Source organism: Typopeltis vanoorti, chromosome 4 (genome assembly GCF_054136105.1).
Source record: "Typopeltis vanoorti isolate ZY-2024b chromosome 4, IOZ_Tvanoo_1.0, whole genome shotgun sequence".
NCBI lineage: Eukaryota > Metazoa > Arthropoda > Arachnida > Uropygi > Thelyphonidae > Typopeltis > Typopeltis vanoorti.
This window is the reverse complement of record NC_143552.1, coordinates 70,871,075-70,895,773: the sequence shown is the minus strand read 5'-3', so window position 1 is coordinate 70,895,773 and position 24,699 is coordinate 70,871,075. Positions and strand designations below refer to the sequence as shown.

Sequence of the window (24,699 nt, the reverse complement as noted above, 5' to 3'; positions counted from 1 at the left end):
TATTCAACTCATCTAAAGATCCACTTCCTCCGCTGGCCCACCCTGGAGTATACTGTATTCATTGCATCTGTAATTTGCCTAATTTACCCTATATAGGTGAAACTGGATGCACAATTCCTATCAGAAAAAAGGACCATAAACGGCACATTAAATGTAACAACTATGGTAAATCTGACCTTTCTGATCATGGCCTGAATACTTTACATTGAATTGACTAGAAAGGCACCTGTTGTTTACACCACACCAAAATATGGTATGAGCATAAATTTAACGGGGTCCTGTTAAATTCTTGTAAACCACCCTAATCATAACAATAAGGGTGGGCTAAAATTCCCAAGAATATAAATGGCACATATTCTTCCTGCATAATCTTTTTAAGAGTTAATTATAATTAGGACTGTAAGTAATCTAGGATCTTAACTCTAATATAGCAACACTCATGTTAATTTATGGATTAGGTCATGACTTTTGTTCTATTTAAAAAAAAAAAAAAAATAATGTATACGAATTTGTTCTCTGTTGATGTTATAAATAGAATATAGCTTTCATGTAGTTTTTTTTCCTCACTAGATGTCAGGCCAGTAGAATAATGGTTGATCAAATCATTGTCATATTAGCATACTGTTTGAAATATAGTTTGTCTTTGTGTGTGTGTGTGTGTGTGTGTGTGTGTGTGTGTGTGTGTGTGTGTGTGTGTGTGTGTGTGTGTGTGTGTGTGTGTGTGTGTGTGTGTGTGTGTGTGTGTGTGTGTATACATGTGTGTGTACGCCTTCAAATACCTTAATATGAAGGTCGAAACGTCGGAAAAATAAAGTAATTATTCCTAACACAGTTGTAGACTCCATAATTTTACTGAAATAAATGAAAATCTTTGTGCAGCAAGTGATGAGTAGAATGAAAGATCCTCCCAGAATATTATGGTAAAGGCGCAATGATAACAGGAAACACAATACTGGTGGGATCGAATACGACTGTTTTCTTCAAAGAGAACAACATACTTGCACACATGAAGGTCCTATTTTATTTTCCTACCCCCTAGTAAAATATGCAAGTACTTAAGATTTGGGCTGTTTATATTCATTTACAGAATGTTGTTTTGTAATTGGCAGTTATGTCATGGTTTACTTGTTTCAAAGAATTCTTATATTGTGAAGTGTGTATGTGGAAGGTGGGTGATTCTTTTTTTTTAAATTATCTGCATTAAAATATCTAGAATTCTCCTATTTGATTTGAATCTGAATCCTACCTTCTTGTCGATCTGTGTAAATAGTCATTTAGTAACTGACTTCACTGAGACAATCTTGATGAACATAGGAATTTCTTTCACTGATCATTTAGTGAAGTAAATGATTAGTGAAACAAATTCCTATGTTCATCAAGATTTATTCCAAATAAAACTGTTTAAGTTCATCAGATGACATAATCTTGTTCCTGTATTATGATCTGTATTTTGCTTTATAGCAACATATTCTAGCACTTAAACAGTTTTATTTGGAATACTGTTGACTCTCACGTAAACTGCATGAGTAGTTTGTAATATTGGATAGTTTTGCTATAGTAAATTTCTTTTAGAATAGCATTTTGCTTATGGAGCTTTCGTTGGGATTTTTTTTATTTTTATTTTTTTGGTAATTTGTTATTTTGAGTGAGTTTTTTATGAGTGTTTCCTGAGAAACACTCATAAAAATCACTACACCATAGTGAGAGTGTGTAGACATTATGATACAGTAAAGCAAATAGCTAAATTTTTGCATATACTGTTCATTATATTTTTCATATCAGGAATCTTAGATTATCATATAATCATTGATTAAAAGGAGTTACTTCTTTAACCCTTCTGGTGAGATCTTTCTGAGCAATCAATACAAAATGTTATATTCAGGCAATAACAATCAAGGAAAAGAAGACGTAGCCATAGTATTCAACATAAAATACGAGGCTAATCTTCTTGAATGGGAGGCAGTCTCAAGTAGAGTGATGTGGACAAATATCAGAATGGGGAATTGGACAATGAGACATATTTGTGCCTATGGTGCCACAGAAGGTTCTACTAGGGTAGAAGTGGAGGAATTTTTTGATGCTTTAGAAAAAGCAACTGGCACGATGAAAAAGGAAATGTTGGTCCTTGTTGGGGATCTAAATAGCAGAGTAGGAAATGATTGTCAGACATACAAAAATATTTTGGGAAAATTTGGAGAAAAGAGCAAAGCTAATAATAATGGCAAATATATGTTGGATTTCTGCTCAGAACATGGAATGGTTATTACTAACACCATGTTCCAACATAAAAATGTGCACAAATTCACATTGAGAGAAGAGGCAAGGAATAAGAAAAGTCTCATTGACTATGTTATTGTTGATAGTGATGTTTTCTCCCTGGTACAGGACACCAGAGTATACAGAGGATTTAAAATTGGAAGAGATCACTATTTAGTCTTGAGCAGGATAAAACTGAATTTCATGTTGAAAATAATAACATGTACGAAAGTTTTAAAACGAATAAAAGTTGAGCAGCTCTCAGATTTGAACTGTAGACTAAAATACACAAAGCTTATTGAAGAAAAAATGAAAGAGTTTGAGAACAGGAAACAAATCTTGGAGATTCAGTGGCAAGCCTTGAAGAAAACCGTGATTGATTCAGCCAGAGAGGCATGTGGTGAGGTTGTCTGTAAGGATAGAAAAATCAGAACTTCATGGTGGACACAGGAAGTTAAAGAGGCAGTGAAGGAAAAGAAGAAAGCATATCAAAAGTTCCTGGCAAATAAGTTAGCTTGTGCTCTTAGAGAATACAGAGGCAAATGTAAGAAAGCTAAACACTGTGTAAAACTAACTAAACAAAAGTCATGAGAGGACTTTGGCAAGAACATAGAAAATAAATATCAAGAAGGTGACAAAATATTCTGGAGGTTGTTGAAGAAGCTTAGAAATGGAGGAAAGAGTACTGTAAAAGGAGTTAGAGACGATATAGGTGATATGAAAACGAGAGAAAAAGATATCCTTGAAGTATGGAGTAATTACTTCGAAAAATTGCTAAATAAAAGAAGCAGTGATAGCACAGTGATAAAAAAAAACACTGACCAGGCATACAGTCAGGAATACATATCTATTGTTGAAGTAAAAAAAGCCATCAAAGGCTTGAAATGTGGAAAGGCAGCAGGAGTAGATGACGTTTGACCAAAAATGCTGAAGTATGGTGGTATAAAAGTCTTACAGTGATTGCACTGCATAGTTCAAAAGGCCTGGACAGAGGGACGAATTCCCGATGATTGGAATAGAGCTCAGATAGTACCCATATATAAAAAGGGAAATAAAACTGAATGTGAGAATTACAGAGGTATTTCCCTACTGAGTGTTCCTGGCAAGATCTATGCAAGTATACTTGAGAAAAGGTTGAGAAGAATTGTGGAAGAAAAGCTTGGTGAAGAACAAGCTGGATTCAGGCCAAATAGAGGCTGTCAGGATGAGATCTTCACTTTACGAAAAATAGTTGAGAAAGCATGGGAATATAACAAAGATCTGTATTTAAGTTTTGTCGATCTCGAAAAGGCATATGATAAGGTGCCAAGAGAGAAGCTATTCAATACGTTGCATTTATATGGTGTCAATGGGGCATTATATCAAGCAATACTTTGTCTTTATTTGAGTTGTATGTCAGCAGTTAGAATCGAAGGAAGTACAGGAAGATGGTTTAATGTTAAATTTGGTGTGATGTACATTATCCCCTCTGTTATTCATTATCTATATGGATCACATTATGAAGAAAACTGGTGTTCAACATGATATCAGAATTGGAGATGTTAATGTCAGCTCTTTGCTTTATGCTGACGATGTTCTCCTTCTAAATAAATCCGCTACAAGTTTGCAAGATTCCCTGACTAAATGGAATAACTGTTGTAATAGATATGGTATGAATGTTAGCAATAAAAAGGCAAAGACAACGAAAATAGGTAGAATCTTTGAAAATGTCAACTGCGTTGTAAACGGAGAACCTATGGAACAAGTAAAACATTTTATCTACTTAGGCACGATTTTTAGTGAAAATGGTAAATTAAATATGGAAATAGACAACAGAATTAACAAAGCTGGTATGGTAGGAAGTCAATTGAATAAATTCATATGGAATAAGAAAGAAATTAGTCAGAACACTAAATTAGCTATATACAAGACAATGTTCAAACCAGTTTTTACTTATGGATCTGAGAGCTGGGTCAGAAGTAAAACACTTGACCAAAGACTAGAGACCACAGATATTAGAGTCCTGATAAAGATTAGGGGTGTGAATAGATGGCATCAATGGCAATATATTAAAAACGAGGATATTAGGAAAGAACTTGACAATGACCAGGAATGCTGACAATGACCATACTTGACAATGTTTAAGTGACCATACCACCTGAGATTAGCTCTACTAATCTCAGGTGGTATGGTCGCTTAAACAGAATCGGCGAGGAAAGATCAGCAAAACAAGTGTTCTTTGCCAGGATGGCAGGAAAACGACCCAGAGGAAGACCAAGATATAGGTGGATTGATACGTACAAAGTGCCTTAGACGATAGAAATATAAGATCTGATAATGTTGGAGGCTTGACAAGTAACAGACTGATTTGGAGGAAAATTGTAGATAGGAAGTTAGTAATGATGTAAATTTTTCATGTAGTACTATCATATCCTATACACCCCTTGAGGGTACATGTCAGGAATTTGATTATATGCTATTATATTTTCTTAGCATTGTAATTATTATTCTTGTTGAGAGGCTTATACGCTGGTTAGACATGATAACTAATATTTAAGGAATTGACAGCGTATACTGGAAATATAGATTAAATAAACTTTAATATACACTTTCCGATATTTCGGCTAACGTCACGTTGCCATCTTCTTGGGAACTTACTAAAAAGACACGTGCACACAAGTACTAATAACAGCAAATGAGACTGAAGCTAGGAAGCTAGCATTTTCCTAAAGTCCTGATGGTGCCCCCTGGCGGGCTATATTGGTAGTTCTTGGCCTTTGGGCTGAAGTTCTTCTAATAAAAATTTCCCAAATTTGGGGCAGTTTCATGCATCCAAATTTGTTGAGGTTTGGCATGTTGCTAAGGGCCGAGGCTGATTCCATGAATAGTCTTTCATACTTGAACTTTCTGCGGTGTATTACTGTGGCTTTCTTCCATCTTATTCTGTTGCGAGTATCCAGAGCATGGTCTGCAAGCCCAGAGTGGCTGTACTGGTGAAATCGGATGTAATCCTTGTGTTCTGATATTTACTGTCCTGCCTGTTTGACCAAAGTAGGACAGTTTACAGCTGCAAGGGACCTGGTATACACCAGGTAGGTCTAGGGGAAGTGGTTGGTCTTTGGTGGAGCGGATAAGGGATGAGGCCTGTGGAGATTACCAGCAGACTAAAACCCTATAACTCTAGACCCCCCCGCATATATGGGCTCCCAAAAATACACAAAAAAAAATGTGCCATTACGTCCCATAGTGGATGGCATTGATTCCCCCACTTACAAACTAGCCAAGCATTTAGCCAAAGCGCTCTCACACTATACTGGCAATACACCATCACACATAAAAAACTCAGCCCACTTCAAAGCCAGTATAGAAAACCTTACACTCCAACATAATGACATAATGGTCAGTTTTGATGTCTCCTCCCTATTCACGAATGTCCCCCTCAAAGAAACCTTAGAGCTAATCCAAGCTAAATTTCCTCCCGATATCTCAGCCCTATTTCAGTTTACAATGAACTCGGGCTATTTCGTTTGGCAGGAAAAATTCTACAAACAGATAGAGGGGACAGCCATGGGTTCACCACTCTCCCCACCCTTGGCCAACTTCTTCATGGAGATGTTTGAAGAGAAAGCCTTAAACTCAGCCCCACAAAAACCTACCATATGGCTTCGCTACGTTGATGATGTTTTCGCTATTTGGCCACATGTCCCGAATTCACTCCTCTCCTTCCTAACACACTTGAACAACCAACACCCTAGAATCAAATTCACCCTGGAAAAAGAAGAAAACAATAACCTCCCCTTCCTAGACACACTAGTCACCCACCAACCTGATGGAACCTTGGTTTTCTCAGTTTATAGAAAACCCACCCATACAGGCAGATACATTCACCAACAATCCCCCCCCCCTCACAACAATATGGAGTTATTAAAACATTATTCAACAGGGCAAAAATAATCTGTTCTAATGATCAAGCCCTAACCACTGAACTAAATCACATCCGTGACACTTTCTCAGCCAACGGCTACCCCCTCCAAAAAATCCAAAAAATACTTAATCCAGTTATCCACAACCCATCACCCCCTCCCCTTCACAAAAAAGATTACTCTAAATCCATCACTATTCCCTACATCAGAGGCACCTCGGAAAAAATCAATAAAATCCTAAAAAAACATGACTTGACCACTTGTTACAAACCACACAGAAAACTGGCATCCCTTATCTGCTCCACCAAAGATCAACCACTTCCCCTAGACCTACCTGGTGTATACCAGGTCCCTTGCAGCTGTAAACTGTCCTACTTTGGCCAAACAGGCAGGACAGCAAATATCAGAATCTCAGAACACAAGGATTACATCCGATTTCACCAGTACAGCCACTCTGGGCTTGCAGACCATGCTCTGGATACTCGCCACAGAATAAGATGGAAGAAAGCCACAGTAATACACCGCAGCAAGTTCAAGTATGAAAGACTATTCATGGAATCAGCCTCGGCCCTTAGGAACATGCCAAACCTCAACAAATTTGGATGCATGAAACTGCCCCAATTTTGGGAAACTTTTATTAGAAGAACTTCAGCCCAAAGGCCAAGAACTACCAATATAGCCCGCCAGAGGGCACCATCAGGACTTTAGGAAAACGCTAGCTTCCTAGCTTCTGTTTTCATTTGCTGTTATGTAGTACTTATGTGCACGTGTCTTTTTAGTAAGTTCCCAAGAAGATGGCAACGTGACGTTCGCCGAAATATCGGAAAGTGTATATTAAAGTTTATTTAATCTATATTTCCAGTATACGCTGTCAATTCCTTAAATATTAGTTATCATTATAATTATTGTTTGGTCCCTGTACCAAGGTTATTTGATTATCTAATGGTTAATCTACCCAAGGTACTAAAATGTTATATAGGTTTCCAACCTTTTTTGTGGATGTGATCGACAAAAAAATAGTTATAAGTAAAATAGTGATGAAATCAAAAAAATTCTCTTGAGATCAAATATTGAATTCTTTCAAATGAATTCAAGCCAACAGTAAGCCGAATGGTGGTCTCACATTAGGTGATAAAAATTGTGTATCACCTGAGAACATTTACAGACATTCATGTCACACTAAGATTTGAATGCATGGCCTTTTGATCAGTGACTGGAGATGCTATCTACTTTGCCAGTCAAATTGACTAAATTACTAGATGAAAATTATTCATTCAAAATACATCCTTATGAAAATTATACAAACACTTCAGTATCTCACAAAATTCAATACATCTAATTTGCCTGTTCAGCACTGATTATAGGTTATTCATCTGGGCAGACTTTCACCAAATACCGATAAATGCATTCTTTTCCATGGCTGATTTCTACACTTAAAACAAAGTTATTTCCTGTGTGTGGGTGAGATTGACTATGTTAGTCTTGCCTTCCTCTGGTGTTCTAATTCTAAAAAGTGGTTCTCAATATGTTACAAATGAGGACTTTTTTTGGCTAGTCTAACTTGAAGTTGGACTTGGTGTATTATTAATACACAATATTCAGAATGTTACTGTTAATAATTTTCATTTTTCCTTGGTGGTGGTGAGGGGTGATCCAAGCTGTAAATCATCACCTCCCCCCTCACCACACACTCACATATCCTAATTAACGTTCAAGCATCAATCATGCAAAGCCTTTTAGGTCACACACTTTACCATAAAATGGGAAACTGATGCTATTTGTTCCTCAATAGAAAGTCAGGTATATAATATTCTGGCACATGAACCTCTGCATCTGTGTTTGTTCATTGCTCCTCTGTCCCTTTCTTTCATATTAAGTGGTTGTCTAACTATTTATTGATATTCTTTACTTCATTAATGGTTTTAATCAGATTTGATGAATGTGGTCATTAATGAGATTTTTATTTATTTATTTTTTTATTCATGTGGGGTTCCACCCTTTCCTCAACCATCCCTTAGGACTGGTTGAGCCCTCCTCCTAATGGATTAAGAGTATGTATTTTACGACTGGATCTGTTTGTGTTCACAGGCTGGTTTGCTTGTTCTGGGGGAAGAAAAACCTGAGTTTCCAGGTGGGGAAAACCCCTCTATCTCCATATGAGACCGGCTAGCTCACCTTTAATTGAAAGAGATCAGGTAAAGGTTCCTCATGTCATGGACAGGAATCTAACCCAGGTCTTTCCGACTAAAGGGCTTTGCTTATACTGGCTGAGCTATGGAGGCTCTATTGAGATAATGAATCCCATTGACCTTTTAATAACCTTAATTATCTTTGAGCTTTATATATATATATTAAGCCCACAAAAGGAGGATGTAAACATTTTATTCATCCTTTCATTTACCAAGGATTAGTTAATCTGAAACTCTGCTCTTTGAAGACCAAATGTGGAACTTTTTAAAGCTGCTTTACATACTACAATAAGCAGCATAGGGATTTTCATTCTGGTGATAAAATTTAACTGTCACCCATCATTTATACTGATTGTACTGCACTTGCACGAACTGATATATGACCTATAGTAACCTTTCACTGGAAATTAGTTAAATCTAAGCATAGTTTCATTTGTGGTCATTTTGTACTACATTGTACACAGCTGAAGTTATTTAGCATGGCCCACCATTAGCATTCATTCTGTTGCCTTTATACTTTGCTAATGTGTGCATGGTGGTTGGGTGTTTTGTTACAAGTATGCAGTATTAAAAAAAAAAAAAAAAGGAACTGTTTGTAGAATTTCATTGACATGAAATATAAGGAGAATTTTATGCTGATCCCAAACAACTAGAATGGTTTGAAAATTCTGATAGATAAATTAGTGCATCTTTCCCATCTTTTTTTTGGGGGGGGGGAGAAAAGGGGAAAAATCATTAAAATTGCATCTCACTGTGTAAAGGGGGAGGGATTAACTTATCACATACCTTAAATGGGGGAGAGGAGAGAAATTAGCTTGTCGTCATGCAGAAATTACTTTTGTAATTGAAGTGATTATTGAAATAAAACTTCTGTGATTGTCAACTTGTAGAGCCAGATAGCAGAATGTATTCTTATATGTTTTCTTGTTTTTGATGAACAGAAATAATTTTAATTTTAGCCTAGCTGCTTAATAATTTTTTTTACAAATCCCATTTGTGGTCTCTTTTTCTCTGTAGGTGCAAAGTAAAAAGAAGAAAGAAAAAGAGAGATGTGTTGCTTTGATTGAGAAACTAACTGAAGAAGAAAAAAAGCAGCAGGAACATTGTGCTCGCGTTTTAGCATTGTTGAAGTCAGAAAAGGATACTTGGTTCCAGTCACGTAAGCTGTTTTAACTTTTTATACGGATGCCACAGACAGCAATTTAATAGTTATAAAATAAATTTTTAAATGATTCTGCTTTATTTCAGTGATATTCTCTAAAGAAGTTACTCAATTAGCAAAGCTTCGTTATACAAGGTCTGAGTAAAGGAATATCTGAAACTAGGATTAAAAACTTTTAGAGAACCTTTTCAGAATCATTAGTACCTGAATAAGATGAGCACAACTTATATATTAGAGACAGACATAAATATAAAAATTACGAAATATAACATGTTTTAGATTCTGTACTTAAACCTTAGTACTAGACTTGATAAGTTTTAATAAGCTGTACTACCAACACTACCATATGTAAGTGAAATTTGGAAATAAAACAAAAAGATGAACACTGATTAATAACAGTTGGAAAAAAACTTCCAACTTGTTGCATCTTTGCAGGATTAGATAATATTACTAACTTCTGGTATGCAGGAAAGTAATCATGTGAATAAAGATGAAAAATATAGCAGTTTTGTTAGTTTTGCTTGTGTTATAACTGCTAGTTGTTGCCATAGGTGTCTTCTAGCTGGTTTGCATGTTTTGCTGGATGAAAAAGTTCCCTGTAAAAAACTCTTTTATCTCCATAACATAAAAGAATGTCAAACTCACATTCACCTGAAAACTATTTTTAAAATGTTTTGGTTGTTCTAGATAATATCGAAATCTGATATTTCTATTCAAAGGGTAATAATGACACTCCATAAGGGCACTGCGTATACCAAACTGACAATGAAGGTTCCCAGTATGGGGGAGATGTCATAGAAATTAGAATGGATGCCTTAGATGTTTTTTTAACAACAGTTTGTTGAGATCAGGAAAACCAGCCATCCTTTTTTTAATTGCTTGGTACATTTCCAGTCTATATTAGGAGTTAAAAATAAGCAAGGAATGTAAAATTTAGAAAAATATTAATTATGAAATTATGATCAAATAAAGAAGAAGAGTTTAGTGTTACATATTAATTAGTTTTAAGAACATTTGGTACTAACCTTTAGTCTTTGCCACTGTCAGAATTTTTAACAGAACTTTCATTACCCTTACTTTGTCTTCAAGGACATCAGAAATACAGCACTTTTGTAACTTTCTTTTTTTTTTTTTTTGCATTAGTATGCTGCAAAAAAAATTCATAAAGTGTCTTTTTGATGACATTCTGACACATTTTTATCTCGTCTAACACAAGTTGATTGTTCATCTGCTACTACTAACAGTGACCTCACCATGGCAGTTGATTCACACCTGTAAAAACTGCCAGTATTCATAAAGTGACTATATGAGTTAATATTATGATTCATCATGTTAGCAATATTATCAACATCATAACAGTTGTTTGACAACAGTGCAACCTGGAGGGATCAAAAAAGTGCATGATAAGTAGTAGGAAAGGAAAACAGGACAAAAATAAATAAATAAAATCACAAACCAAAAAAAAATAGAATATGGTATTAACAGTGATTCTATGAAGAGGAGCATACTAGTTAATTAAACAATGAAATCATGTTTCTTGGTCAAATTTTGTCACATAACTGAGTCCTTAAAGTAGGTAGAGCAAGTAGAAGGTGTGATTGTTTTTTTCTGGTCAGTGTGAATAACTTGAAATAAGAGAAATATGATGTAAGAAAAGATATGAAAGATTTGTTGGATGAGAATTGATCAAGAAGCAATAAAACTATGTAGGAGAAATGCATATAGTATGGTTGATGTCTTGGGTAATTTTGATGGCAGGAAGGATTTATCCTTGTAGCATTCTACTTGAATGGATTAGAAATTGTGCAGTGAAAGAATAAACATAAATAAGGAAACTCTGTTGCTGTGGCTGATGAGAGCATGGATGCATATATGAAAATGAGAAAGACTGAATGATATGCATTGTGATTATCATTCAATGACACAAAGAGAAATATCTTACAGAAAGGATAATCCAAAGAACAACAGAACTAGTTTTGTCAGACCGGAGATGTGTCACAGCAATTGTGGATGAGCGAAATAAGTTGAAGAATCAACTCCAGGCTACTTATTTGAATGGGTGAGGTTTTAAGGGTTGCCTGAGTATCTATCAGATCGTGGTTGTTATCATGCCAGAAGCATTAGGTATGAAGTCATGGAATTATAAGCATTAGTAAAAGCTTATGCACCAAAAATTCAAAATGCAGTGGGAAACTGTTGCATTATATTTTCAAAGATAAGTTGTCATGGAAAGATTAAAAAGAAAAGTAAACTGAAAAATAACAGAGCTTCAGTAAGAAGTTTCATGTGTTAGGAAAGGTAGCAAGACCCTTTTCTCATCATTCTTACATTCTCAGTTGCATTACAATTGTGATTTAGAATGGGAGGAAACTGAAAAGTGAGGTAAGTTTGAACATTAGATAAATTTTTAATGGAACTTAATGTCATAATGACATTCATTATAGACACATATTCACAAGAATATAGTAATTTTATTACTGCAAATATTTCAACCAGAAACTAACTGATCATCAGTGCATCAGCATAATCACAAGGTAAACCTGCAACAAAGAATGTAAATCCTGTTTACAGAGCTGGGCCATGTACCAGATGCCACCTAGTTGATGATTACAATAAAATATGATTAGTTAAGGCCTAAATTTAAAATCAAGTGATTTGAAATAAAATTTAATTTAATTACATAATCAAATAACACTGTTATATTAAATTTATAAAGAAATTAAAATGGAGTCGGGGACACATTATTGCTTGCCATTTATGTGGATAAGACTCCCAAATCTTTGCAACAGGAAGGTGGTCATTCCAGTTTAAATTTGAGTGCTGTAGAAGTGCTTCGGTACTGTCTTTAAATAACTGCTCAAACCTAAACCTGCACCAATGTAAAAGGTTAGTATTCGACCATAGGATATCATGGTCAGTGTCCACTCCATGCTGACAATAATAATAAACGCAAAAAATCTGTTGAACAAAGATTTGAAGATGCGTATATTTTGTGATAGATGATGTGCTGAATCTTACTGTATGTAGTGGCCTTTGAAAATAGGTTTATGGTGAATAGAAGTATCAAGCATTTCAAAATAGGTATGAGAATGGAGGACGTCCAGGAAAGCAGATTGTCTGTCCTTTTTTTTTTTTTTTTTAACTTAATTTAATATAATGCTCTGTCATTTCATTCTTCTTCAAGTGTCATCCCCTAGAAGGAGGTTGGCAACCATGTCACGGAACTTTTTTCTTTCTTTTGCTGCTCTGGAACATTTATGGTAATTGAAGCCAGTCCAATCCTTAATATCTTCAAACCACATTCTCCTGTGTCTACCTCTTCCTCTTTTTCCATGCAGTTTTCCTTCTAATATTAATTTCTGAATGCTTTCTTGTCTAGTTAGATGTCCGAAATATTTAAGTTTTCGTTCTTTGATTACATAACTAAATTGAATTTTATTTCAAATCACCCAGCTCTATAAACAGGATTAACATTCATTGTTGCAGCTTTGCCTTGTGATGGTCATAAGAAGAAACCCTCCTTAGTTACTGCTGTGATCCTGCTCAACAGTGAAACAGTACTTTGTGAAACACCACTCATCACCTGAATGAAACTGATGTATGAAAGATGCCAGAAGATTGAGAATGTGATGAAAGAGAAAAAATAAGCCTTGCATACAGATTAATAAAGGAAATGAAACATCTTGGGAACAGTCAGCAGTATCATGATAAAAGAGCAAATAGAAAAGATCTTGACAGATCCAAAAGATATAGAAAACAGATGGAGATGGTATTTGTAGGAGCTATCTAAGACAGGATTTATATATGAATGTAATACCCCCCCCCACCCCTCAAAAAAAAATAATAATAATTAAAGTGAAGTTAAGTACCTGATATTATAAGAAAAGCGTTTGAAAATTCACTTTGTCAACAAAGGTATGAAAAAGCACCAGGCTAAAATGGTATAAGAGCAAATTAATGAAGGATTGATATGAAGAATTAATATCCTCTCAAATCCTCCACGATGTTTTTGCAAACAACTTCATCATATGTCTTCTTATCTTGAATCAGCGTGTGCTTCAGAATTTGCCACTCCAAGGTTCAGTTCTTGTTTTCAGGATTCTTTCATTTTTTATTTAATAATATTTGTATATTTGAGTCTAGTTTCACCTTTGAAAGCTACTTGACATTTAGTTAATTGATTCTTGTATTTACATACTGTATTCTAGAAATTTTCAGTATGAATAATTCTGATGTCTTTGTAACTCTATTCTACAGCCCGTCGACAGTACTCCAGTTCAGTCGTATCAAGGTCTTGTATAGTCAAACTGGCTTCGATATCCTTGCATGTCAATATTTGTTTCAATATCACAATTATTCACTGAGTTGTATTTGCAATTTTTGTTATGTGACTCCTGAGCTTCAACTTTCTGTCCACCAAAACTAAAATCTCTAGCCTCATTAATTACTCCAAGTACATTCCCACCAATATGATATGCTGCTGGATATCTCATCACACCAAAGTGCATAACTTTACACTTATAACTTTGAAATGATAACAATTGTTTGCCCATATTTCCAGCCTATTCAAACCACAAACTAAATGTTTAACATTAGTTGTATCTCTTATTGACCTGCCTATCTTTCCATCATCAGCAAACAAATTGAAAATCTCCTGTCATACCCTTCCCAATATCATTAATACGTGGATTAAACAATAATGGTCAAAGAAATGATCCTTGGGACCTGTTTACCTTAAATCTGGCAAATTCACAACTCACCATATACAACTTTCTGATACCTCAGCACTCCACTTATCTAAGCGAATAGTTTATATTCCAATCCCACATTTTCCAGTTTAAGCAACAGACTTTTATGCGATATGATATGAAATGTTTTAACAAATATGAGCATACGAAGCGGTATCAAAAAGTTGCGAGACTAGCTCTGTTTATGAGAAATTACTTTATCTATGTTTACACACTATCACCTTCAAAATAGTCCCCTTGCATACCAATACAGCACTCCCAGCATTCTTGCCACTTCTGCAATGTGTCCTGGAAGTCTTCTCTGAAAAGTGGGGATTCCAAGTTGGATGGCCCTTTACAAGGAATATCAGATTTCACAAAAGCACATGTCCCACCTTTTTTTGCAAAATGCACCATGCAGGATGTAGTTAGGAAAGTTGAGGTGGACTGTGGTCATTGAGGATGCCAACTGAGGTTCTATTATATAATAAATTTAGTTTAATCCCTTATCCAAGTGAAAGGAAACAAAGTTTGTGCCTGAAGTATCTTCAGGACTGAAGCAACTCGTGGTAAAGGTGGACCAAGCTCTCATCACTCCTTGTCTTAGTATCTCGCATAATGCAAAGCACATCTCCTTGCGTACATGTATAATGCTATTCATTAAGGGAAGGGCCACAACCCAGACCAGTTTCGATCTTTATTGAGGTCTCGTCAGTGGGAGCCAGACCCAGATGTGGTGATACCAAGGTGGAAGCAATGGAGAAGTCATCGTTACCAAAAGGTGTCTCACCTTATTATTAAATTACTTTGGATAAAAGTGGACCACGAGTGAACCACTATACTATATTACTTCTTTTTTTCTTATATTCTTATTGAATTACCTTGTTATTATTATTATTCATTGATAACTTATCTTATGAAATTCCTCATTTTATTTTCTGTTATAGTTCTTGTAATTTCCTTATACTTCATTCTTATAAACGTTTTTCTGCTCTCTCTCTCCATCTCCCTGTTTGATTTTCGAATAATTACTTACCTCTAGAAATATAATAGCAAATGTACTAAATGCAATAAAAACTTATAATATTATAGTAAAAATACACTAACCTGATCTAAAATATACTCTATAAATCAAAAGCATCACTTATTATCTTTAATAATATAGATATCTCCACTCCTCAAAGAATCCCAATTTTTTAAAAAAAATATAGTCTCTTGAATTTTTTTTTTCTACCAAAATTCAAATCTCCATGCACAGATGGTCTCACACACATATAAAAGAGAAAAACAACAACAACAACATAATCTGCATCTGAGCAGAACTTCAGGTTGAGCTTATGCAGTAATATATAAACAGTCTTCCTAGAATATTGTTACCACAAGTGAAAAAGTGTTGCTTGATTCATCAAAGAATAAAATCCAACCTTCAAGAATTTGAACTCTCTCACCAGCTCAGGTTCCATTCACAACTGCACTGCTAGAATCAGAATTTTGCTTCTTTTGTGTAAGGTTGAGTACCTGGGAATCCATTATTAATGTGAAGAATTGTTGTTCAGAAGAAGATTAGGAATGGCCATAACAAGAGTCAGAAACTTGTCTAAAATCTGGAAGGATGGATCTGTCCCACATGGGAACAAGGAGAGCTGCTGTTGAGGATGTGATATACTGATAGGTATACAAATGAATGGGTGTTAGAAAAGATCAGTAGAACTTTAAAAAGACTTCCTTGAGGATATTGAGAGAAGAAAGTTAAAGTATTTTGGACACATTGAAGGGATGGAAGGAGGACTTCTCAGAACAGTAATAGACGGTAAAGTTCCTGGTAAAAGAGGAAGGCTTAGACCAGGGGTTCCCAACCTTTTTGTTTCCTAGAGCACATTCTAAAATACCGATAGGGCGATGGGCACCATCTATTTTTTCAAGCAAATTTTTTGAATTCGTTTGTTAAATGAATATATACAACTTTACATTATATAAAAATTAAAATATATATATGTAAGTTAGTGTGATCTTTGGCATTTCATTGGCCAGTGCTTCATAATTAGGAGAATATGATGATATTCCAGTTCTTAAACTGGAATGAAAAACTTCGAATGCGATGTCTACTTTACATTGTATGCATTTGATACTCGTCATGTGTCATTAACGCATGCGTCATATAGCATGCCATGAATTGTTGCGTGATTATTTCAAACTATACGGCACACGGTTGAACAGCGGCGGGCACATACAAATTGGTCGACGGGCGCATGGTGCCCGCGGGCATAGGGTTGGAACCCCTGGCTTAGACCATCAATGAGGTGGATGGATTGTGTGAGTTGAGGCCTCCAGAAAGGCATACAACAGGACTGCATGGCGAGGACTGGGGTGGCACATCATTGAGCATCGGAGTGACCATACAACATCTGTGGATATCCATTGAACAGATGATGTGTAAATGGAAAAAAAAATTCTTTCATAATTAATGCTGTCTGTGTTTGTTCCTGTTTTCGAAACTTGCTTTTCTTTCCATTAAAACTGACAAATTGACCTGGGAACATGCATAATAATGCTCATGATTTAAACTCGTTTGTGTGTTAGCTTTATAGAATTGCTATTTAACCTCAGCAGTACCTTTCCTTCCTTTTTATTTATTTATTTATTATTTTATGTGACTCCCATCCACAAAAGGTTTATTTGTAAAACTGTAGTACATACTGTGGGCAGGCTAAGGATTTTTCCCCCCATTTTGCTTTTTTTTTCCCCTTTGTACTTATTTTATATAGTCCAGAAACCCTGCTCTGGAGAAAAACATTGAACTTTTTTAAGCTACTTCAGACCTCCAGTAAGCAGAGCGGTGGTCTCTCACTGGGTGATGAATTTCATCATCTGGTGTGACCACCACTGGCAATCATAAATATCACAAAAAGAAAAGAAAAAATCCTCAGCCCACCAATGGTACTAATATACTATAGGTTTAAAAATAATAATAAATAAATAAAAGTACTATTTAATGGTTTCTTCAAAAGCAGTTTCAGTCTTCTTATGAGGATAAAATAGTAATTGGTATCATCACATCTTTTCTTGAATGACCTTGTTCACACTGCAGTGACGGGGAAAAAAGTTGGCCCAAAATCCTGTCATGGAGACACATTCTCAGACTGCCATTAATGAATGCATTTGATGTTTCACTTTGTAGTGATGATCATCTATTACCAAGAAATGTACGAATCCTCTGGCTAGGATAACTGTAGATATTTTTGAAGGAATGGCTATGAGTTGTGCTTTACCATCTCATGGATCACACTACACTAGTGAGAAAATTTAATTGGCAGTTGATAGGAATTGATTGTGCATTAAAATGCGATATAATATTTTGATTGTGATTGTCAATCAGCAACTCCTGTCTTCAATAGGAAGACAAGAGATGCAGATATGAACTGTATGCTGATTTTTATAAAATCCTAATATTTTATTTTCTTAATTTAGGTTCTGCCAAAAATGAAACAATCACTCAATTTTTGCAGTTATGTGTGTTTCCAAGATGCATTTTTACATCGGTTGATGCTCTGTATTGTGCCAAGTTTGTTCACTTAATCCATACATTGAAGACACCTAATTTTTCTACTTTAATTTGTTATGATAGGGTAAGGATCTGTTGTTCTTTATTTTATCATTTTTTAATTTTTTGTATTTTTTAAAATTCATTTTAAATGTGATTATTTTTGATTACAATATTTTGTGACTTATTTAAATATGGGCTTGTTTTCTTCCTTGGATATTAATCCAAAAATTTTCCTGTTAAGATGGCTTACCATTAAATACTCATGCAATGAATTGCTTAAACAGCAGAAAATCCCATGAATGTCTTAACATTTCTCATGAACCCATTTTTGCTGGAATTTTCTGCTGAAAAATATATTATGCAGGTATGCATATCTTTTGTTGACATATCCATCATGATTTCTGAAGGTTAGTAATTTCCTGAGAAGATTCATGATTTAAAGTGAAAGAATGGAAGAATATTTAATGTAAGAAGATAAAACATAAGATTTTTGCATTTATGATAAAGATCATTGAAAAAATTGTATTGGACATATACATGATGATGGTAAAGCTTGTGATTAGAAAATTGCAGATGGCAATACAGTTTATTATTGTGTACGTCTGTAATATACTAGCCATCGTGGTGAGCAAATCTGCACGAACGGCCCCAAGTTCCCAGCATCCCTTAAATGGGACAGGGATGCAAAGAATCTCCAAGCTCAAAATGGTGTATCCACTAAAACTAGGAACTGGAATGTCAGAACCTGGTATGAAGCAGGTAAGCTAAGAAATGCCATCCAAAAAATGAAAAGACTTGGAATTGAGATTTTAGAAATGAGTGAAGTTAGATGGCCAGGATCAGGCAAAACTCTAGTTGATGATGTGTACCACTCTGGAAGTGAAAACAATCATCAAAACAGAGTTGGAATAATATTGAACAAAGATGCCAATAAGTCATTATTCACCTTCATGCCCTACTCCGATAGGATCATGTTATTAAAAGAAAGGTTAACGACTAGATATCAATCTTATACAGGTCAGTGTCCCTACTGCTCACACGAATGATACCCAGATTGAAGAATTTTGTGATCAATTAAAAGAACTAATGAAAAATACAAAGAAACACAGTATTATCATCATCATCATTAGTGATTTCAGTGCTGAAGGTGGGAAAGGTAAAAGAGGAGATATAGTTGGTAAACATGGACTGGGAACAAGAAATGAGAGAGGAGACATCTTATTCAATTCTTCCAAGAAGAGGAACTAATAATCACAAACACATGGTTTAAATTACCACTCTGAAGGCTATATACTTGGCAATCACCACCGGATAATAATTCAAATATAGTCAGAAACCAAATTGATTACTTGCTAATTAATCAATGATTTCAAAGTTCCGTAAAGAGCACAAAAATGTATCCTAGTGCGGATATTGCTTCTGATCATAATCTACTGGTGACAGAGTTAAAACATAGACTGAAAGTTATACCTAAGAAACATCAACAAAAAAAGTTTGATCTAGGAAAGTTAAAAAAAAAAAAAAAACCAGAGATAAGAAAAAAACTGAATCAAGATCTGAATTAAGAGATAACACTTATCAAGAATGATGACATCATGATAACAAAAAAAAAACGTTTGATCTAGGAAAGTTAAAAAACCCAGAGATAAGAAAAAACTGAATCAAGAGATAGCACTTATCAAGAATGATGACATCATGATGACAAAAAAAATGTTTGATCTAGGAAAGTTAAAAACCCAGAGATAAGAAAAAATTGAATCAAGAGATAGCACTTATCAAGAATGATGACATTCCCTGCAGCATTCATGTGGCTTGATGAATCATGGGACAAATTAAAATCTGAAAGTGAAATGTGCCAATACTTTGTGTCCTGATAGAGCAATAAAAGAGAAAGATTGGATAACTGATGAAATTCTTTCTCTCGTGGATCAATGCAGATCATATAAAAAATCATTGTCCAACAAAATATAAAGAGGTTCAGAAAATTACTAAAGACAAGATCAAAGAAGCAAAAGAAATCTGGATGAATGAAAAATGTAAAGAAATAGAATTTCTACAGGAAAAGCATGACAGTTTTAATCTACACAAAAAAGGGAGAAATAATATCCAAAAAAGGATGAAATACAAGAATGGATGAAATATGTAGAACTCTTTACTGATAACAGACAAAACCCAGAAAATACTTATGAACAGATGGAAGTCTATGCATTCTAAGATCAGATGTAGAATATGGCTGAACTCAGCTAAAATGGTAAAGTCACTTATGAACAGATGGAAGGTCCATGCATTCTAAGATCAGATGTAGAATATGGCTGAACTCAGCTAAAATGGTAAAGTCTTAGGCCCTGATAGAAGACCAGCAGAAATAGTAAAGTTATTGGAAGGCGACAACATTACTATATTAGTAAAGCTGTTTATTAAGATCTACGATACAGGCATAATCCCTCAAGACTGGTTACAGTTGACCTTCATCATGCTACCTAAAATAGTAAATCACAAAATTTGTAATGACTACAGAATGATCATGTTCTCAAAATGTTTCAGAAAGTAATTCAAAAAAGAATATACAGAAAATGTGATGATACCATCAGTGATACTCAATTTGGCTTTAGAAGTGGTTTGGGAACAAGAGAGGCTCGTTTCTATTCTCAAATCGTATTCCAAAAATGTAGTGACCAAAACAAGGAAGTATTCATATGCTTCATCGACTTCAATAAAGCATTTGACAAAGTCAGACACACTAAAATCATTGAATTATTAAAAAGAATTGGATTAGGTAGTAAAGACATTAGCATCATCGAAAATTCATATTGCAACCAAAAAGCATTTGTTCAAGTTGATAACATTATTACAGACTCCATTAACGTCAAAAGCGCTCCTTACCGCAAAACTTTTAAAGAGTTGCATCGGTCATTGTCCCAAGCAAAATTCACTAGCTTTTTAAAAAAAATAATTGTATCATGTATCTACTTATTAAGCAGTAACTAAAATCCTTTCAATTAACATTTGTTTCATTTTTCCCTTTTAATTACGACAATATTTAGGTTAGTTTAAATTATACATACATACTTTCTTAATTTGAACTATACCTGACACATTTTTTTCCATAGAAAGTTAACTTTGCAGAACGCGCTTTTGCCGTGTACGCAATGTATTAATGACGTAACCCCTGCATTCGGCAAGGGTTTACTGTAATTTGAGAGTGTGTGTAGACTAGTAAGGATATTTGGAGGAAGCTAACAAATTTTGTGCTATGGAATTAACCTATGCTTGAATTGTTGTATAAAATACAGCTATGCTTAACCTTTTACTAGGGATACCTATATTCCAATTGAGTTTATTCTTGTAAATGTGTAACCTTAGGAATTTAATAAAATGTATCTTGAATATCTTAACCAGGTTTGTGCCTTGAATTGAATCCAATGCACCGCTTACTAATATCTAAATCCGAACGGGATAGAATTATTTGACAGAGACTACGACTGTAAATTAAGCGACATAGATAAACTGAGATAAGAAGCAATTAGTAAATTGATTAGCTTAGTATATTTTCTGAAGGTTACTCCTTGGTTAAGAGGAATTTCTAACCTAGGGATCTGGCTGGCGCAGCTTGACGAAATAAATATTGCCAGAACCTGATTTAAGAGGTGACTCCAGACCATTATTACTGAGGATAGGACTCCTTTCAAAGATCTACCCTTTGTTAATTATTTAATATACTTAATCATTCTAAGAATTTGCCAATTGTCAGGATAGATTATACAGTAAATGCGGGAGTGGAGTGTTATGATAGTTTCATGAGTATAGACCATAGAAGTACATAGTTAAAGTGATAACACTACACTGTGATAATTTAACACTAATAAAATAGGAAGAAGAACACAATAAAAATATAAAATTAAGGTAATGTCACGACATAACAATGGTGAAATCATCAATAACATCCGATATGCTGATGACAGTTTTCTTCTGGCTGACAATATTCAGGATCTTCAAAATCTCCTGGAACTAGTGAATGAAGAGAGTGAAAAAATGAGATTAAGAATAAATATCACCAAAACTAAATTCATAGTCCTAGGTAGGAAATCAATTCTTAATTCAGCACTTTCTTTAAACTGGAAACATATAGAAAGAGTGACAAATTTTAAACATCTCAGATGTTGGTTAAATGAAGAATGCAATCCAGAAATGGAAATAAAAGTTAGAATTGAAATTGCAAGAAAATATTTTGTCCTGAGGAAATCGACACTGCATAACTGCAATTTAAATTTAGAGCTTAGAGTATGCATGGTTAAATGGCCTGTATGGTGCAGAAACTTGGATTTTGAAGACAACATTGATTTAAAAAAAAAAAAAAAAAACTGAAAGTAAGGGCCAACAGGCTTCACTTCGGCGAAGTAAAATAAATTATTCAAACTTAGGTGGATATTGAATACCACATTATTTCTTAGCCGACTAAGAAGCTCAAAGATAGGTAATCTAATCTAAGACATTCATGGCAGCATGAAACTCTTAGATTAGATTTCCTATCTTTGAGTTTCTTATTCGGCTAAGAGATAATGTGGTATTCAATATCCACTTAATTTTGTAAAAAAAAAAAAAAAAAAAAAAAAAAAAAAAAAAAAAAAAAGATCAACAAACTCCCACGGACAGCAGAAACATCCAAGAAGTACTGGAACAAACAGGAAAATCGTGAACTTTTAGATACCATAAGAAGAAGACAAACTGCATATTTTGGTCACTTACTTCATAATGAAAAAATATAAGATACTTCGTTTGATTATAAAAGGGAAGATAAATGCAGAGAGGAAACCTGCACATAGCCTTTAAAGGAATGCGGAGAACCAATTAGGGCTCCTGACCTAATGTCCAATCCTCACCATCTTGTGGTTCACCCTGTTAGATATCTACCTGGATACTGAAAGAACGATTATGTGCTGGCAATTTGGGATTTAGTCGAAATTGTATTCTTATTGGCTTAAACTAAAATATAAAAATGATGGTACAACATGACAGGATTTCATGCTGGCTGGGGCATCGCCTGGTTAAGACCTCTGTTGTTTTCGACAGGGAACCAGGGCAAAGCGAAAAGTCAGCTACCGGAACAAATCTTATAACATCCTCAATTCAGAATCACTAGAGTTCAAGATTGGTACTATCAACACAAGAAGCCTGAATGACAAAGAAATGGAGCTAGGTGAGGAATTAGACAAGTACCAGATGGACATAATAGGGGGGTGACTGAAACAAAAAAGATAAAAACTGGTGAGATCTTTCTGAGTAATAAATACAAAATGTTATATTCAGGCAATGACAATCAAGGAAAAGAAGTAGTAGCCATAGTATTCAACACAAAATATGAGGCTCATCTTCTTGAATGACAGGCAGTCTCAAGTAGAGTGATATGGGCAAATATCAGAAGGGGGGGGGGGGGACTAGACAATGAGACTTATTTGTGCCTATGGTCCCACAGAAGGTTCTAAAGTAGAAGTTGAGAATTTTTTGAGGCTTTAGAGAAAGCAACTGACACAATGAAAAAGGAAAAGTTGGTCCTTCTTGGGGATCTAAATAGCACAGTTGGAAATGATTGTCAGGCATACAAAAATATTCTGATAAAATTTGGAGAAAAGAGCAAAGCTGTGAATTTGTGCATAAAAATGTGCACAAATTCACATGGAGAGAAGAGGCAAGGAATAAGTAAAGTCTCATTATGTTATTGTTGATAGTGATGTTTTCTCATTGGTGCAGGACATGACACCAGAGTGTACAGAGGATTTGAAATTGGATGTGATCACCATTTAGTCTTGAGCAGGATAAAATTGAATTTCAGAATGTTTTAAAGCGAATAAAAGTTGAGCAGCTCTCAGATGTGAACTGTAGACTAAAATACAGAAAGATTATTGAAAAGAAAATGAAAGAGTTTGAGAACAGGAATCAAACCTTGGAGATTCAGTGGCAAACTCTGAAGAAAACATTGATTGATTCTGTCAGAGAGGCATGTGGTGAGGTTGTGTGCAAGGATAAAAAAATCAGAACTCCCTGGTGGACACAGGAAGTTAAAGAGGCAGTGAAGGAAAAGAAGAAAGCATATCAAAAGTTCCTGGCAAATAAGTCAGCTTGTGCTCTTAGAGATTAGAGAGACAAATGTAAGAAAGCTAAACACTGTGTAAACTAGCTAAACAAAAGTCATGGGAAGACTTTGGTAAGAACATAGATAATAAATATCAAAAAGGTGGCAGGACAATCTGGAGGTTGTTGAAGAAGCTCAGAAATGGAGGAAAGAGTGCTGTAAAAGGAATTAAAGATGAACAAGGTGACATGAATACTGGAGAAAAAGATATCCTTGGAGTATGGAGTAATTACTTCGAGAAATTGCTAAATGAAACAAGCAGTGATAGCACAGTGGAAAAAAACACTCAACAGGCATACAGTCAGGAATACATATCCATACTTGAAGTAGAAAAGCCATCAAAGGCTTAAAATTAGAAAGGCAGCAGGAGTAGATGATGTTTGACCAGAAATGCTAAGTATGGAGGTATAAAAGTCTTACAGTGACTGCACTGCATAGTTCAGAAGGCCTAGACAGAGAGACGAATTCTGGATGATTGGAGTAGTCCTGTCATAGTACCCATATATAAAAAGGGAAATAAAACTGAATGTGAGAATTACAGAGGTATTTCTCTACTGAGTGTCCCTGGTAATATTTATGCAAGTATACTTGAGAAACAGTTGAGATGGATTGTGGAAGAAAAGCTGGATTCAGTCCAAATAGAGTCTGTCAGGATCAGATTTTCACTTTACGACAGATAGTTCAGAAATCATCGAAATATAACAAAGACCTGTATTTTAGTTTTGTAGATCTAGAAAAGACACATGACAAGATGCCAAGAGAGAAGCTATTTAATGCGCTACAGTTATT

General features: G+C 34.9%; 1 protein-coding gene across 1 annotated transcript in view; it reads left to right on the top strand.

Moving 5' to 3' along the window:
* The window catches only part of tho2 (THO complex subunit 2-like protein), a 779,097-nt gene that overhangs the window by 402,366 nt on the left and 352,032 nt on the right, over nucleotides 1-24,699 (top strand). Inside the window, exons 25-26 of the mRNA XM_090391861.1 lie at nucleotides 9,365-9,506; nucleotides 17,705-17,862. Coding sequence (XP_090247987.1) covers nucleotides 9,365-9,506; nucleotides 17,705-17,862 — 300 coding nt within the window. The remainder of the gene's footprint in view (nucleotides 1-9,364; nucleotides 9,507-17,704; nucleotides 17,863-24,699) is intronic.